Source organism: Brassica napus, chromosome C5, assembly GCF_020379485.1.
Source record: "Brassica napus cultivar Da-Ae chromosome C5, Da-Ae, whole genome shotgun sequence".
Classification (NCBI taxonomy): Eukaryota; Viridiplantae; Streptophyta; class Magnoliopsida; order Brassicales; family Brassicaceae; genus Brassica; species Brassica napus.
In genome coordinates, this window is record NC_063448.1 from 1,825,036 (window position 1) to 1,839,993 (window position 14,958).

Below are 14,958 nucleotides of genomic sequence, written 5' to 3' on the forward strand. Positions count from 1 at the left end.
ATACTAGTATTGTTTATAACTTTATATTATAGTATACTCGAAATGACGGCTAAAAGGCCAATAGAGACCACGCTATCATTATATAATTATATAGTTCTAAAAATTTATTAATTTTATAAAATATCACATAATGAAAACAACCAAATTAATCTTCGCTTATATAGCTACAAGCGAATTAATACATCATCTGGATGATAAAATTAACCAAAATCTAGCATAGATATTAATTACGTTTTGTAAGTAATTTAATTAACTTTACATCACTTTAAAAATAATGTTTTCTTAGATGAAAGTTCTATATAGAGAAAGTTATTTAACTACAATCAAATTTTTTTACTCAGTTAATAAATCTAAGGACTTATCTAGATATATATTTCATATGAAAATTAAATATTTATTTTAAGACACAAATTAAATTCGTTATTCTATAGCGTGCGTTATCTCTATAATATTATTTGAGAAGTCAGTTTCATACGTGTCATGCTCACGTTAACTTTCACAATGGTTGATTACAATGATATCATTAATGAATCAAATATATCTAATTATTATTATTAAATATTTATTCCATTTTTTTATTTTTTTTATTTAGGTTTCCTTTTTCTTTATTTTTTTAAATAACCAATATAGTAAAGAAGGTTTATAAATTTTAAAAACGAAATTATCTTTTATATATATAGTGTAATTCATAATATGGAAAGTTTACCAAATAATCTTGATTTTAAAGTAAAGAAATATTCTTCGCTTTTAAAAGATAATCTTAAACAAAATAATATATATTTTAAAAGTATTAAGCATTTTATTTAAATCAATCTATTTCTCAAATTATTAAAAGATAATTTAAATAACATAAATTAAAATATCTTTAATGAATAAATTTTTAATTTAATCTTCCTTTTTTTATTTAGGTTGCCTTTTATTTTTTTCAAATAATATATATGATAATAAAATATTAATAAAATTTAAGACGAATATATTTTTATATATATAATGTAATTACATAAAAAGAAAAGTTTAGAAAAATAATCTTCATATTAAAGTAAATAAATAATCTTTCCTTTTAAAATTTATCGGTTATGTTTTTATGTAACTTTGTACCTATCATCACTTTATTTTTATAATTTTGTTTTTCCAAATTAACATATACTAAATTACTATAAAAAATCAAAATATATTTACACATCTAAGATGAACAACCAAACTAATACAATGAATAAAAATAATTATACTTTAATTTGACAGAAGATATATAACAAAATATACCCACAAAATGAGTAACTAGACCAATTCTAATTTTTTATACAAAGACAAACATTAAATTAAAAATAATATTTTTTTATTTATAGTAATATTTTTATACATATAAATTATAGAAAGGCTTAACATACTACAGATAAATATGAAATTTTCAAATAATATTATAAATATTATATTTGAATCGGAAATGTAAATGTTATCTAATATATCCAAATAATAACCAAACAGCCGAGAGATATTATATATCGAAAACTATACGTCTAATTAAAATAACATAATGTTTTTTTGAAACCATTCATATTGATTACAATATAAATAATTAAAAATAAAATATTATTAAATTATTGTAATGTATTTATTTTATAATATGTATACCCGTGCATGATCATGGGAAAATCAACTAGTGCTATTTAAATACAAATCTTCACCATATAAATGATAAATATTTAAATTTAAATTCATGCATTCATATGTAATTACACTCTTTATCACGCGAAGATTTATAAAGATATTGCATTTTTTAAAAAGATATTGCTATTTACTTCATTAGCTTTTACATACCGAGGTTAATAAAATAATTAAAAAAATTTGTAATATGTAATTTTATAAATTTTTTAAAAATACGCACGTATGTACACATATAGATGGAGCTGTATGTAGATGATAGAGTGGCGAGTAGGGGTGTCAATTCGGGCTGGCCTGGCCCGGCCCGGCCCAAACCCGCTAAGCCCGTAAATATTTGAGCCCGGCCTGGCCCGGCCCGAAAATAATTTGGGCCTAGAATTCAAAGCCCGGCCCGGCTCTTATAGGGCTATAGGGCTTTTCGGGCTTTTGTGGGTTTTTCGAAAAATAATTTGTCATTGTCACTTCCATCGTTTTAATACATGTGAATTTTTATTAAAAAAAAAGAGTTTCATTTAAAAAAAATAAAAAATATATAAAGTGAGTTTAAAATTTTCTTCTCTATCACAAATTTTTTATTTTTTCGTATGCTTTAAAAACATTTTATACACAAACCAAATTTAATAAGATTTAAATAATCAATTATCAATTAAAACAAAAAAATATAAGAGAACAAAATTTATGATAAACATGGTCAAACGTTTCATACTTTGTATTTTGAAAATAAAAAAATGTTGTACATGAAAGAAGAAGGTACTTTTGTAAAATTTAAAATGTAACACTTGTAATGATGAAACAATAAAGTGCATTAACAACTTTTATATTTGCTTTATTAGAGTTTGAATAAAAATATTAAAATAATATATCAATACTAATAATAGTTTCGATTACAAGAAAGAAGGATAATATTTACGCTAAAATATAAATTTCGGGTTTTCGGGCCGGCCCTAGCCAAAACGGGCTTAAGCCCAAAATACCTAAGCCCGAAAGGCCCAATTTTTGTTTGGGCTTAGCCCGAAAGGCCCAATTTTTGTTTGGGCTTATAAAGCTAAGTCCAAACCCAGTAATTTTTAGGGCTGGACGGGTTCGGGCTACGGGCTTCGGCCCTAATTGACATGTCCAGTGGCGAGTAGTTTTTTAGCATTAAATGTTAACAGAGGCTGCATGGCTTCGGCTATTTACTGCTCTCATGCCTCTCTTGCACTTTAACCTCCTCTTCATTTGTACTCTCCCATTAACAAAAACTAATAATTCAATACCTAACATTTGAGTTTTTTTTTTCCTGCTACTTTTCTAAAAGTTAAAATTTAAAAGAACTGCTACATGTACATACCCAAAAACTGTTATAAACGTCACGTAGAAAAATGATATATGGGGGCATCATGAAGTAAATAATTTATCGCATCAGTTTTGAATCGAGGCCATGAATGTATGTTCATCGTGTGAACCTAATTACAACTCTGATTAATTTTGTCTTTCTGATTCCTAGAATGGGCCGTAAAACTGATCAATTTTAGGCCCGTCAAATAAATCGGCAAGGCCCAAAATTAAACACCACTGAGACCGACGAGCATTTTTGACGACTATGTATATATAATAACCTAATTTTAGGTGGTTACTTGTCTCACAAGACTAGTTTACTAAGCAATATGGATTTCCAGTTACTAAATATAGCAACTTGGATGATTTTCTAAAATAATATAAGAACGTGGATTCCACACACCATAGCAGTTTATTATAGTTTTTTTCAACTTTGAGAGCTAAGAACTAATAAAACAACTCACATGTTGTCCAAAGTCCATACCTTTTCAAATAGCAAAAGATGATTTTGAGTTTTTCTGCTTAGTGGAGGCCCTGCAATGTCCTCCTCCCCCTACTCTGTTTTTAAAACCTAATATTAAGAAACAGAGGAAAACTGCAAATGGGTTTATGTAAATTCCACTTGATACTTCTCCATGGACATTTTCAATGTCTCTGGGTGGTCTATAAAAGGCCTGTGAGTCTCTCTTTCATCTTCATCTCCAAGCTGGTTCTGATATTTCCTGGGTAGTACTCAACAAAGAAAACGAGCAATGGCGATCAAGAACCTTCTTGTTCTTGCAGTTTTTCTGAGCGTTCTTGGAGGTTCAGTTGCTAATTCGAAGGGTCTTGACCTTAACTACTACAAACACAGGTGTCCGGATGCAGAAGCCATTGTCCGTCGTGTCACAGTTCAATATGTTTCTCGCCAGACGAGTCTTGCAGCCGCTCTTCTAAGGGTGTATTTTCATGATTGTTTTGTTCGAGTAAGCTCTTACTTCACTTTTCTTTTTTTTGCGTTTGTAAGTCTAGAACAATGTATATGAACAACAATGCTAACTATTGTTATGACTTATGATTTTATGTATATAGGGATGTGATGGTTCAGTTCTTCTGAAATCTCCAAACAAGGACGCAGAAAGAGACGCTATACCAAACTTGTCTCTTAGAGGCTACGAAGTGGTCGATGCTGCAAAGTCAGCCCTAGAAAAGAAGTGTCCCGGGGTGGTTTCTTGCGCTGATGTTCTTGCCTTAGTCGCCAGAGACGCTGTCTTAGTGGTAGCGTTTTCACACTTCACTGAGTTTTCTCAAAAACCATTTAAATAAGAGTTCTTATACATTACTTTATTATGATTTCTTACAGATCAACGGACCATGGTGGCCGGTTCCATTGGGCCGGAGGGATGGACGCATTTCAAGAAAATCTGAGGTTAATTTACCATCCCCATTCGCCGGAATAGCTGCACTGAAAAAGAACTTCTTCGACAAGGGTCTTAACACTAAAGACCTTGTCGTTCTGTCAGGTATGGCTTTTTCGAGTGTTTAATAGGGCGGAATCTAAAATTTTGAGGTTATAAACATTTAGTAAGAATTTTAATAAAAAAAAATTTTCCATAATTTGAGAGTCTATTTCGATGCGTATAACCTTTACAAGTTTATTTCTGTGTACATAACCTCTGAACTTTATTATAATGGTTTATTGTGCAGGGGCTCACACCATTGGCATCTCTAACTGCGGTCTCATAAACAGCCGTATCTACAACTTCACCGGGAAAGGTGACTTTGACCCTTCGATGAACCCTAGCTACGTTAGGACATTGAAGAAAAGGTGCAAGCCAACTGATTTCAGGACATCAGTGGAGATGGACCCAGGCAGTGTCAAGAAGTTTGATTCTCACTACTTCAACATTGTATCTCAAAAGAAGGGTTTGTTCACATCTGACTCAACACTTCTCGATGACCCTGAGACCAAAAGGTACATTGACACACAGGTTGCTACTGCTGGATCTTCATTCAACAAAGATTTCTCCGAGTCAATGGTTAAACTAGGTTTCGTTGAAATTCTCACCGGGAACAAGGGAGAGATCAGGAGGAAATGTGCCTTCGTAAACTGAGTTTCATCAAAGCTTTCTCTCTTTCTTTGGATTGTGGATTCAACATTGTTCCAACTGTTCTTTCTTTTGGATGTTTTTCCTTTCCTTCAAGTCTGTTTTCAGACAAGAGTATTTCAGTGTCCTTCTTATGATGTTTTGGAATGTCATGTTTCTTTAACTATCATCTCCTTTATAAGATGCATAAATCATAATCATTCCGCTGCAGACACGACAAATAATCTCCTCAGGCTTTTTATAGATCATTGGAGCGCATTTAAAAAAAAAATCATTGCAGAATTAGGTAGCCATCTGTAATATAAATATTTTTCCTTTAAACAAGAAAATAAATCCTGTGATCTTGATAGAATTCAGAGAACACGATCTTTCTGATGCTGGTATGATGCTTAAATAATTCAATTCTCAGGAACATATAAACTCAACTTCTTTGAAATGATCATAAGATTCATCTCTGCCGTCTCTTTTGCTCTTTGGAAAGACTATTTATTTCTTAAAATATGCAAATACTATATTAGTAACTCGGTAATAACCGCGCCTTACGCGGAATGTGATTATTAGTTTCGTTATTTTTTAATAATAAGACATTAATCTGTTTAATCTGGATATCGGTTCGGCTTTAGGTTGTTTTTTGGTTTTTAATCTCCTGAAATATAACTATCATTTTAAATCAATATTTATCTGGTTTGTTCGGTTAAAATGTTTGATGTTTTTTTGTTTTTTTTTCCTGTGATAATCAAAAATTACTATTATTTATTTGTTTTCATGTTATGAATCTTAGATAGTCGTGATGTCGAACCAATGGTTTCATATTATAGTTTCTAATGGATAATAGTTAAAAAAATAAAAGAAAATTATTAAGACAAATCATTTTACTACAATTTAGTCGATAGTGAAAGAAGCATTAAGAAAAAGAATATTTTAACTTAAAAAAAAATTAGATATTTCAGTTGTGGTAAATACTTAGTTATAAGGTGTTCACGTCAATGTGCACATGTATGTGTATATAAAAGTATATAAAGATGATTGATAAATATATAAAGATACTGTTAATTAATATTAAATGACATTTTTTTTTAAAATAATACATGAAAATTAAAATTCTGAAAATGAAATTATTTAAAAACAAAATTATTTTAAAATTTATATAAACTATAATATATAACTTATATATAATTCTTTAAATATATGTATATATATATGCATATAACAGATCAAATTGGATATCCGTTCCTATAAATATTGATATTTGTGATTTGTTTTTTTTTTACGGATATTGCATTTTAGTATTTGATTTGCTTCGTAGAGTAACGAATATCCTAATTTTTCGGTTCGAATCAAAACGGACAACGAATCGAATCAAAATTTATAAATAATTTGTCCAGCTCTATTCGTAAACAGTAAAAATAACTTAAAGAAGAACCATGCATGTGAGTTTTATATTAAAAAAACGTAAAGTACATAGTGTGAACATATTTATGTAGAGTTTAGTTGAAAAACTCTCTACATGTGACATGTGTCCATTTTAGTGTGAACGCATTTATTACAATGCTTCTTATTTAATATATAATGAATATGTAAGAAAATAGAGATAGTAATAACAACTAGTTTGTTATGTGCAGAGCCGTGCTTACGTACGAAAATTTGAAACATTGGCTTAGGACATAATATTTTTGAGAAATTCCCTAGAATAATTTTTTTTTAAGTTTTTGTCACAAAAATAAGAAAATGACCAAAATAAGTTTTATTAAAGGGTAAAAATATATTTATATCCTAGGGTTAACTAATCTAGACTTAGGGTTTAGAGTTAAGAGGTGGAGTTTTAAGGATATAGTTTCAAATTTTAAAAAATAAGTATTAAAAATAATCAAAATAAAAATGAGCTATTTTGATCATTTTTTCCTGAGGGCTATTTTTGTGACAAAAACTTAAAAATAGCTATTTGAAAAAATTGCCCTAATACTTTTATATAAAACTTAAACGGCATATTTCAAAAATTTTATATAATACACTGGTGAAAATTCTTTTTGAAAAAAGTGATAACTTGAACCTAGATAACAACTTAAGGTTCTTAAAACTTCTTTGATATATTAATTAATTACAATTATATCTACATTATTTTTAAATATTTTATTTTATTTTTATTTAATTTCCGTCAATTTTTTTTATTTTTTAAAAATATTCACTGTAATAAAAACATAATATTCCTAAGCCCAAAAAATATTGATATCATTGTGATAATGTTTTATTCTATTATTATTTATCTTAAAATTTGCAAAGTAAACCATTTTTTTGTAGAGTAAACCTTATCATATAATTTTAGAATAAATATTATTTAGACTATAATAAAGTTATATGTTACAAATTTTATTTCACAAATGAAACATAAAATAATTCTAATTTTATAAAAATATATCTTACAAAATAATTATATCTTAATATTTTACTGTAAAATATTATATAAATAATATTTTTTTCAGTTTGGTCTATGGCATAAAAAATCCTTCTCACGGCTCTGGTTATGTGTGTTACACAAGTTACACAAGTTCATATCCTGGCCTGAATCATTTTTTTCTTTTATTCTCTTCCATCGTTTTCTCAAACTACATCGTCTGCCTCAAGCCTCCTCATCCTTATTAGTTACCCCCCTTAACTTCTAATTTGTCAACAACATATCCCCCTACAAAACAAATTGTCAACAAAAGGTTATTTATTTGACATATTTACGTTTATCATGGGATAGTATAGCATGACCACCAATTTAGACAACATAATAGTTGATACACGGACAAAATAATATAAAATTTGGAAGGAACTGTCGTCCCGTCTGTCAGAGATTCTCAGTGGCATCAAAAAAACATATCACATGTACGTAAAATGACACCGCATGTTTATTCCAAATCCTGCCGAAAATAATTATTTATTTGATGGCTAAACTTATGTTATCTCAGTAAATTAACCCTTCACCACATATATGTATATACAGATATAGATCATGCATTTCTTATAATGGAAAACGATAGGAAAAACTTAAATTTTTTAAAAGCCTATAATTATTCTACACTTTTCAGTAACCAAATAAGTAAGTCAGCTATTGTACGACCTTTTACCCTATTTCAAGGAAACCAAAAAAAAAAACAAAGTATACGACCCGTGCATAATTATTGGTATACAACTATGTGGCTAGTATATACCGATACCGGATGTGGAACAATAGAAAACAGTTGCATTACTAATAATGTCGAAAAAAACATTACAAACGGAGCATACTGAACTGGAGCAAACGTAAACATTGAATCACAAAGCAAGCAGAAAACGTTTTAAAACAATAATAATCCAAAAGGGACATCGTTAATTAGTTCACGAAAGCGCATCTCTTTCTGATCTCACCCTTGTTCCCGGTAAGGATTTCGACGAACCCTAGTTTGACCATTGAGTGAGCGAAATCTTTGTTGAATGAAGATCCAGCAGTAGCAACTTGTGTGTAAATGTAACTTTTGGTCTCAGGGTCATCAAGAAGTGTTCTGTCAGATTTGAACAAACCTTTCCTCTGAGCCACCATGTTGAAGTAGTGGGAATCAAACTTCTTGACACTGCGTGGGTCCATCACTATCGTCCTGTTATCAGCTGGGTTGCACCTTCTCTTCAATGCCCTAACGTATCTAGGGTTCATCGACGAGTCAGAATCGGCTTTGCCGGTGAAGTTGTAGATACCTTGGTGGATGACACTGCAATGGGAGATTCCAATTGTGTGAGCTCCTGAGCAAGAAACCATTTTCATTCAGTTTGGTAACATAAAGTTGTCAAGTCTTTTTAGATAGCATTCAAGGTGTTTATAAACTTAACTGAATATTTTTTTTATTCTTTCACCATTCAAAAACAGTCACACGTTATGTAAAAAGGGTTTTGATGAATAAATTTAACATTCAAATTTTATTTTAATAAACTTACCTGAGAGAACAACAAGGTCTTTAGTGTTAAGACCCTTGTCAAAGAATTTCTTTTTCAATGCAGCTATTCCGGCGAGTGGGGATGGTAAATTAACTTCAGATTTTCTTGAGATGCGTCCATCCCTCCGGCCCAATGGAACCGGCCACCAGGGTCCGTTGATCTACAAAAAAGCATAGAAAATAAGTTTTAGTACGTTATGTAATGAGAAGGACCGGTCCATTATGAATTGTTACCACTACGACGGCGTCTCTAGCGACTAAAGAGAGAACATCAGCGCAAGAAACAACACCAGGACACTTCCTCTCGAGCGCTGACTTGACAGCATCTACCACTTCGTAGCCTCTCACGGACAAGTTGGGGGCAGCGTATCTTTCCGTCTCATTATATGGATATTTCAGAAGAATGGAACCATCACATCCCTATTTGCATGGATCATAACAAGAGTTAGAAGTGTTTCATATATATAATCCAGAATGTGTCTCAAAGAAGCAAACTTACTCTAACGAAACAATCATGAAAATGCATCCTAAGAAGTGCTGCGGCAAGACTTGGCTCGTGAGAAACATATTGAACTGTGACACGTCGGACAATGGCTTCTGCGTCTGGACACCTGTATTTGTAGTAGTTAAGGTAAAGACCCTTAGGATGGGCAACTGAAACTCCAAGAACGCCAAGAAGAATCACAAGGACAAGAAGGTTCTTAATTGCCATTGTTCTCTCTCGTGTCGTTAGCTTTGAGGAGTATTAGCCAAGAAATATGAGAAGGAGTTTTGTAGATGAAGAAGGATACAATCACATGGTTTTTATAGATAAACAAAAGACATTGAAAAGTTACATGTAGAGAAACGTTAACTCGAATTTAAGAAAAGTTACATGCAGTAACATTGCACATTTTCAATGTTACATGCAGTAATAGTGCACATCTTCACACTTGATGATTGTATTTTTCTCAGAGAATTAATATATCTGATAAGGCGGGTGTGGATCACACGATTCCCTTATTACTCCGACATATAGAGGTCAGGTAATGGCACGGATAGGACAGTAACAGTCAGTCACAAGATAAACTAACGACCAAGTCCACACTATTAAATTTAAAGTCAATTGTTTTGCCATTATAATAGAAATGTACCTTTGGTTTAAAAGGGAGGAATGAATTATTGAGTGAATATGACATGTTAAATTACAAAAAATATTTATAAAATGGTCCACAGTTTTGCAAAAGTGCTTGTAACTTTCAGTTTAACTACTAACGAAAGTGTCCCATATCTTTCGATATTTACAAAAAACTGCACAAGAGTTTTTGATACTGATAAAACTACGTTTGGTCCTTTTTTCTTTGTCAACAACTACGCTTGTCTATTTGAGAAGATGCCAACGTTTGACTGACTTCGAGAAAAAAACTGGCGTAATAATTAGACGAAAAGCCCTCCTTGAGCAGGTAAAGCTTTTATTTATTTTAAGGCCATCGTCTGTTTATTTATAATTTAATTCTATATTGAAGTTGTGTGAAGTTCTTGCTCTCCAATTCTCCTTATAATACAATGTTTCGAAATTGATTCTCTTGTGACAAAGAAAGATAGGTTCAAGATGTAAGCGACAATAATTTAGGACAAAACATAAACGCCAAAATAAGAATATACGTGGTAAAGTTGGAATACATGTACAACTATGGTGTTATGTTCTATTATCATATGATATATTCGCATATAAAATCGATATCGTTACCAAATCCCTTAATTAATCTTATATACTATTACCTTAAATATAATTATAATAAAAATATCGATATTAATCGTGGAATGCTCTCTTGCCCGTTACTAGTTTGTTCGTTGTACTATTAGGGATAAGGTCGAGTACTGTAATTTTGCCATAAAGAAAGATCAGTGGTATCGAAACGGTTCATTAGTGAAACATCTGGATGTATTAACTGATAACAACAAACTATATATTCAAATTTCCATTTGTCAAAAAAAATTATATATTCAAATTCACGATTAAATTGGTCTTATTTTGGTCAATAGTCTAAAACTTTGTCTATAATCTCAATAATATATAAACTTTTTGTTGTTGTTGATTATGACAGTATAAGGCTCAATACAATCAATTAAGTTTGGCTCTGAGTTTACATGTTACTTACAACTTACTATAGCTCCATTTACGGACCAAACATTCACCTTCTTTACATATAGCTCATCTAATCCTTATTTTATCACTATAAATAGATATAGTTAGTCTCTAATAAAGTTATAGCTATACTTACTTAAATATATAACGAAACTTTTCTCCCAGGCACGTAAGTCAAGAAGAGTCTTTATCCAGTAAATTTTTCTTACCACCTGCAACTACCCTCTAGACTTTACCATTCTAGGCAACTCTTGCAGAAAACTTTCGAAGGTTTTTTCAAATTCTTTCCTGTTTAACGCTTTACCCACCAGCCACTAATCGAAACAGCTCTTTAACCACCGGGTTCTTCCCCCGACCCGGGTCGGAGGGACCGCCGACGACAGCTCTGACATCCTCTGGTTTCCCTTCAATGGCAAGCAGTCTTGTTATGACGAAGCACTTAAACGCGCTGGCCCAAGATGGAAGGGGTTGAGACCAGGAGCTTATAATCTTTAAGGGAGGTTTCCCTAGAAAAGCTTTTCTAAACGGATCCAACCTTTCTACAATCTCTCAGTGTGTACTGAGCAAGGAGACACCCAAAATCTAGAACAAACCTCTGAATCCCCAAAAGGACCGAAGCATAACAATGGCAAGACGTCTCTCAACAGCCGAAAAAGGAAAGGCTGTAGCTTTGGATAGCCATGAACCACCACGAAAGGCCAGAGTCAGGATTCAAGCCCCGGACACCACGAACCTGATAGCTAAGCACTCCCTCACTTTGATTGGGAAAGTCACGAACCCTTCGGTGCAAAAGGTCTGGTCTCTAATCCCATTCTTCACTGAACACTGGAACACTGAAGTTAGACCTATAGGAGCAGACCTCGGACAAGGCATGTTTCAGTTCCAGTTTGAACTGGAATCAGACCTACTAGCTGTTCTTGAGAAAAGACCATACCACTATGCTAGATGGATGGCCATACTCCAACGATGGGAGCCTACTATCTCACCTTCCTTTCCGTCGCTGATACCTTTTTGGATTAAAGTTCAAGGTATACCTTTACATCTCTGGGAAGAAGGTACAATCAAAAGCATTGGTGAGGATATCGGAATCTTTGAAACCTCCGAGATTACTCTCACCTCGGTACGTATGAGAGTTCAGATAAACGGCCGACTACCCCTTATAACATCCTCTGTCATCGAGTATTCAACTGGAGAATAAGTAACCGCCACGCTGATATATGAGAAGTTAGAGAAACACTGCTCAAAATGTTTCCGACTGGACCATGAGATTAAAGACTGTCTGGATGCAAGGGCAGAGAAGAAAGCTAAAGAAAAAGAACAGAACAGCCTACTTGAGGAAACAACTAACAGGAGAGTTCCTGAAACAACAACAAAAAGGCAAGCTGAACCTTTCCGGTTCACAGCTTCAAGAAGCAAGGAAGAGTTTACCTCTCACTACCGATCACGAACATCAGACTCTACTCGACACTATGACCGGCCTTCTGCTTTCAACCGACTGTCTCAGGACCGGAACAGAGAGCACAAAGTCTGGAAGGAAAAGAATATCTCCTATAGAGCTACAAAACACGACCCAAAAAGACATGAGTATGATCGCAGACCTGGATCTTATTATGCTAGGGGAGAGAACAGAGTCCCAGATGCTAATGAGCAACACTTTTCAGAAACATCACAGCATAGACCCACCTACAGAGAAATCCAGAGGGAGGGCCACTCTATCAGACAAGAGGAAGGTGGCTCACCTAGAACACATCAGAGCCCTTCTGCTAGGGGGTTCCCCTACAGAACTTACAAACACCTATCCCTCAGGAAGCACTGGATGTAGCTTTGGGCGAAATCCGAGATGTAATGAAGCAATATACAAGTTGTGCCGATCCGACTGAGAGTGCTGCTAGAAAAGAAAGACTTAAGCAAGCAGAGGAACATGGATAACTACAAGAGTCCGCAGCTCAACTGGCACTTGCCACAATAGCCAGCCAAGCTATTGACGCTCCCACAGTAAGGGAATCACTCAGTGCTGAACGAATTCCGGCAACACTCCGACTAGGCCCACCACAACCGGTACCTGACCAAGAACGGAGTCCTAGTACAACCAAAAGAAAGCCAGGTCGACCTCCAGGTAGGAAGCAAACAGCTGGAAGCCCCTTGATGGGTATTGGAGCCAGCTCGCGCAAGCGAAAGACCCAACAAACCAAGCCTCCCTTGGCCAGAAGAAAACTCAACCTTGAGACTGGAACCTCTGCTCGGGTTGCTACCTCCAATCGACGCAAGCCAGCAAGCTCAAAGGACACAAAAGCAGCAAGTGGCGGGCATTCATCGGACTCACAACCAATCTGTAATCTGATACCAGTGATCAAGAGAAAGAAGAAGATGGATTTTCACAATCCATCCGATCGGGTTCCTTAGCCATTGCAAGCTGGAACTGTCAAGGGCTGGGGAATCCCGAGACAGTTCCACGGTTACGGGAAATCAAAAAACAGATCTTCTTGGATATACTGTTCTTATCAGAAACTAAAAACCCCAACGAGTTTGTTTTGAAGAAGCTGGAACAACTGGACTATGAAGAACATGTCTTAGTACCTCCCTTAGGACATGGAGCAGGAGGCCTTGCCTTACTGTGGAAGAAAGAAATAAATCTCTCTGTACTTTCTGCTTCAGCAAACTGTATTGACACCAGTATTACCTTTGAAGGAAAAAATTTCTATTCTTCCTTTATCTATGGAGATACAGACAGAATCCAACGTAGAGAGATGTGGAATAACCTGGTCGATATTTCTAACTCGAGAGACGCGTCCTGGTTTATTACCGGAGATTTCAACGATATATTGAGCGCTGACGAGAAAACTGGGGGTCCAGACAGGCCTGAAGGTTCTTTTAGCGACCTTCGTACTTTCTATTCCGAAGGAGACCTCTTTGACCTTAGACACTCCGGTGATCCCCTATCATGGAGAGGACAACGAGGCACTCATCTTGTGCGATGTCGCCTGGATAGAGCCGCAGCCAACATAGCTTGGGCGGAAAATTATCCATCAGCAAGGAGTCAATATTTAGGCTTTGATCTTTCATCGGATCACAAGCCGCTCATCTCATATTTTGAACCAAATAGGAAGAAACGGAAAGGGCTCTTCCGCTATGATAGACGTCTAAAGGACAATGCTGAAGTGAAGGAACTAGTCCGAGAAGCCTGGCAAGGTGACCGCAATGCACCTGTCTCCGACAGGATAGCACACGTGAGAAGAGCAATATCAGAATGGAACAAAGAACAAGCTCGCAACAGCAAACTTATCATTGAAGGAAAAATAATCGAACTTGATGAAGCATTGTCAAGTGATCAAAACGACACGGGCTTGATACAGAGAATCTCTGCTGAACTTAACAAGGCGTATGAGGACGAAGAGGCATACTGGAAGCAAAGAAGCCGTTTGCTATGGCTGAGATTAGGTGATCGGAACACGGGTTTCTTCCATGCCACATCCGAAAAGAGGAGACGCGCCAACACCTTTACTGTCTTTGAAAATGAAGAGGGAACCGTGGTTCACAAAGAGGAAGATATTGCGATGGTTATCGTTAGATATTTCAACAAAATGTTCACCAGCCAGGATGGAGACAGGGAGGAGACTGTCCACCTCGCACTCAGACCAATCATAACCGAGGAGCAGAACAACGATCTCATCAGACTACCCTCCTCACACGAAATCCGCAACGCTGCATTCTCCATTCATGCGGACAAGGCTCCGGGTCCGGACGGTTTTTCAGCGAGTTTTTTCCACAGCAACTGGGAGAACATTGGCGAGGATATAGTTAAGGAAGTACATGG

The 14,958-nt window shown here is 34.5% G+C and overlaps 2 protein-coding genes across 3 annotated transcripts; one reads left to right on the forward strand and one right to left on the reverse strand.

The window, feature by feature from the left end:
• Positions 1-3,694: 3,694 nt before the first annotated feature.
• On the forward strand, positions 3,695-5,675 carry LOC106370132 (peroxidase 1-like). The gene is made up of 4 exons (XM_013810197.3): positions 3,695-3,944; positions 4,051-4,236; positions 4,322-4,481; positions 4,666-5,675. Exons 1-4 carry the CDS (start codon positions 3,732-3,734, stop codon positions 5,070-5,072), a joined length of 966 nt encoding a protein of 321 aa, XP_013665651.2. The 5' UTR covers positions 3,695-3,731; the 3' UTR covers positions 5,073-5,675.
• A 2,597-nt stretch (positions 5,676-8,272) lies between these two features.
• On the reverse strand, positions 8,273-9,837 carry LOC111213387 (peroxidase 1-like). 2 transcript variants are annotated; one of them, XM_022715135.2, is made up of 4 exons: positions 9,516-9,837; positions 9,251-9,436; positions 9,018-9,177; positions 8,273-8,825 (listed from the first exon to the last, which is right to left on the reverse strand). In XM_022715135.2, exons 1-4 carry the CDS (start codon positions 9,726-9,728, stop codon positions 8,422-8,424), a joined length of 963 nt encoding a protein of 320 aa, XP_022570856.2. In that variant the 5' UTR covers positions 9,729-9,837; the 3' UTR covers positions 8,273-8,421. The 2 variants fall into 2 exon arrangements, with proteins under 2 accessions (XP_022570856.2, XP_048613735.1); XM_048757778.1 differs by having other exon boundaries at positions 8,273-8,837; positions 9,516-9,801.
• Positions 9,838-14,958: the final 5,121 nt, after the last annotated feature.

What these genes read in the sequence shown, in the direction of transcription:
- LOC106370132 (XM_013810197.3), top strand. Translation starts at nt 3,732, where the DNA reads ATGGCGATCAAGAACCTTCTTGTTCTTGCAGTTTTTCTGAGCGTTCTT. An exon ending in TTCATGATTGTTTTGTTCGA is followed by an intron (nt 3,945 to 4,050) that starts GTAAGCTCTTAC and finishes TTATGTATATAG; the next exon opens with GGATGTGATGGTTCAGTTCT. An exon ending in AGACCTTGTCGTTCTGTCAG is followed by an intron (nt 4,482 to 4,665) that starts GTATGGCTTTTT and finishes TTTATTGTGCAG; the next exon opens with GGGCTCACACCATTGGCATC.
- LOC111213387 (XM_048757778.1), bottom strand. Translation starts at nt 9,728, where the DNA reads ATGGCAATTAAGAACCTTCTTGTCCTTGTGATTCTTCTTGGCGTTCTT. An exon ending in CTAGAGACGCCGTCGTAGTG is followed by an intron (nt 9,178 to 9,250) that starts GTAACAATTCAT and finishes GCTTTTTTGTAG; the next exon opens with ATCAACGGACCCTGGTGGCC. An exon ending in AGACCTTGTTGTTCTCTCAG is followed by an intron (nt 8,838 to 9,017) that starts GTAAGTTTATTA and finishes GAATGAAAATGG; the next exon opens with TTTCTTGCTCAGGAGCTCAC.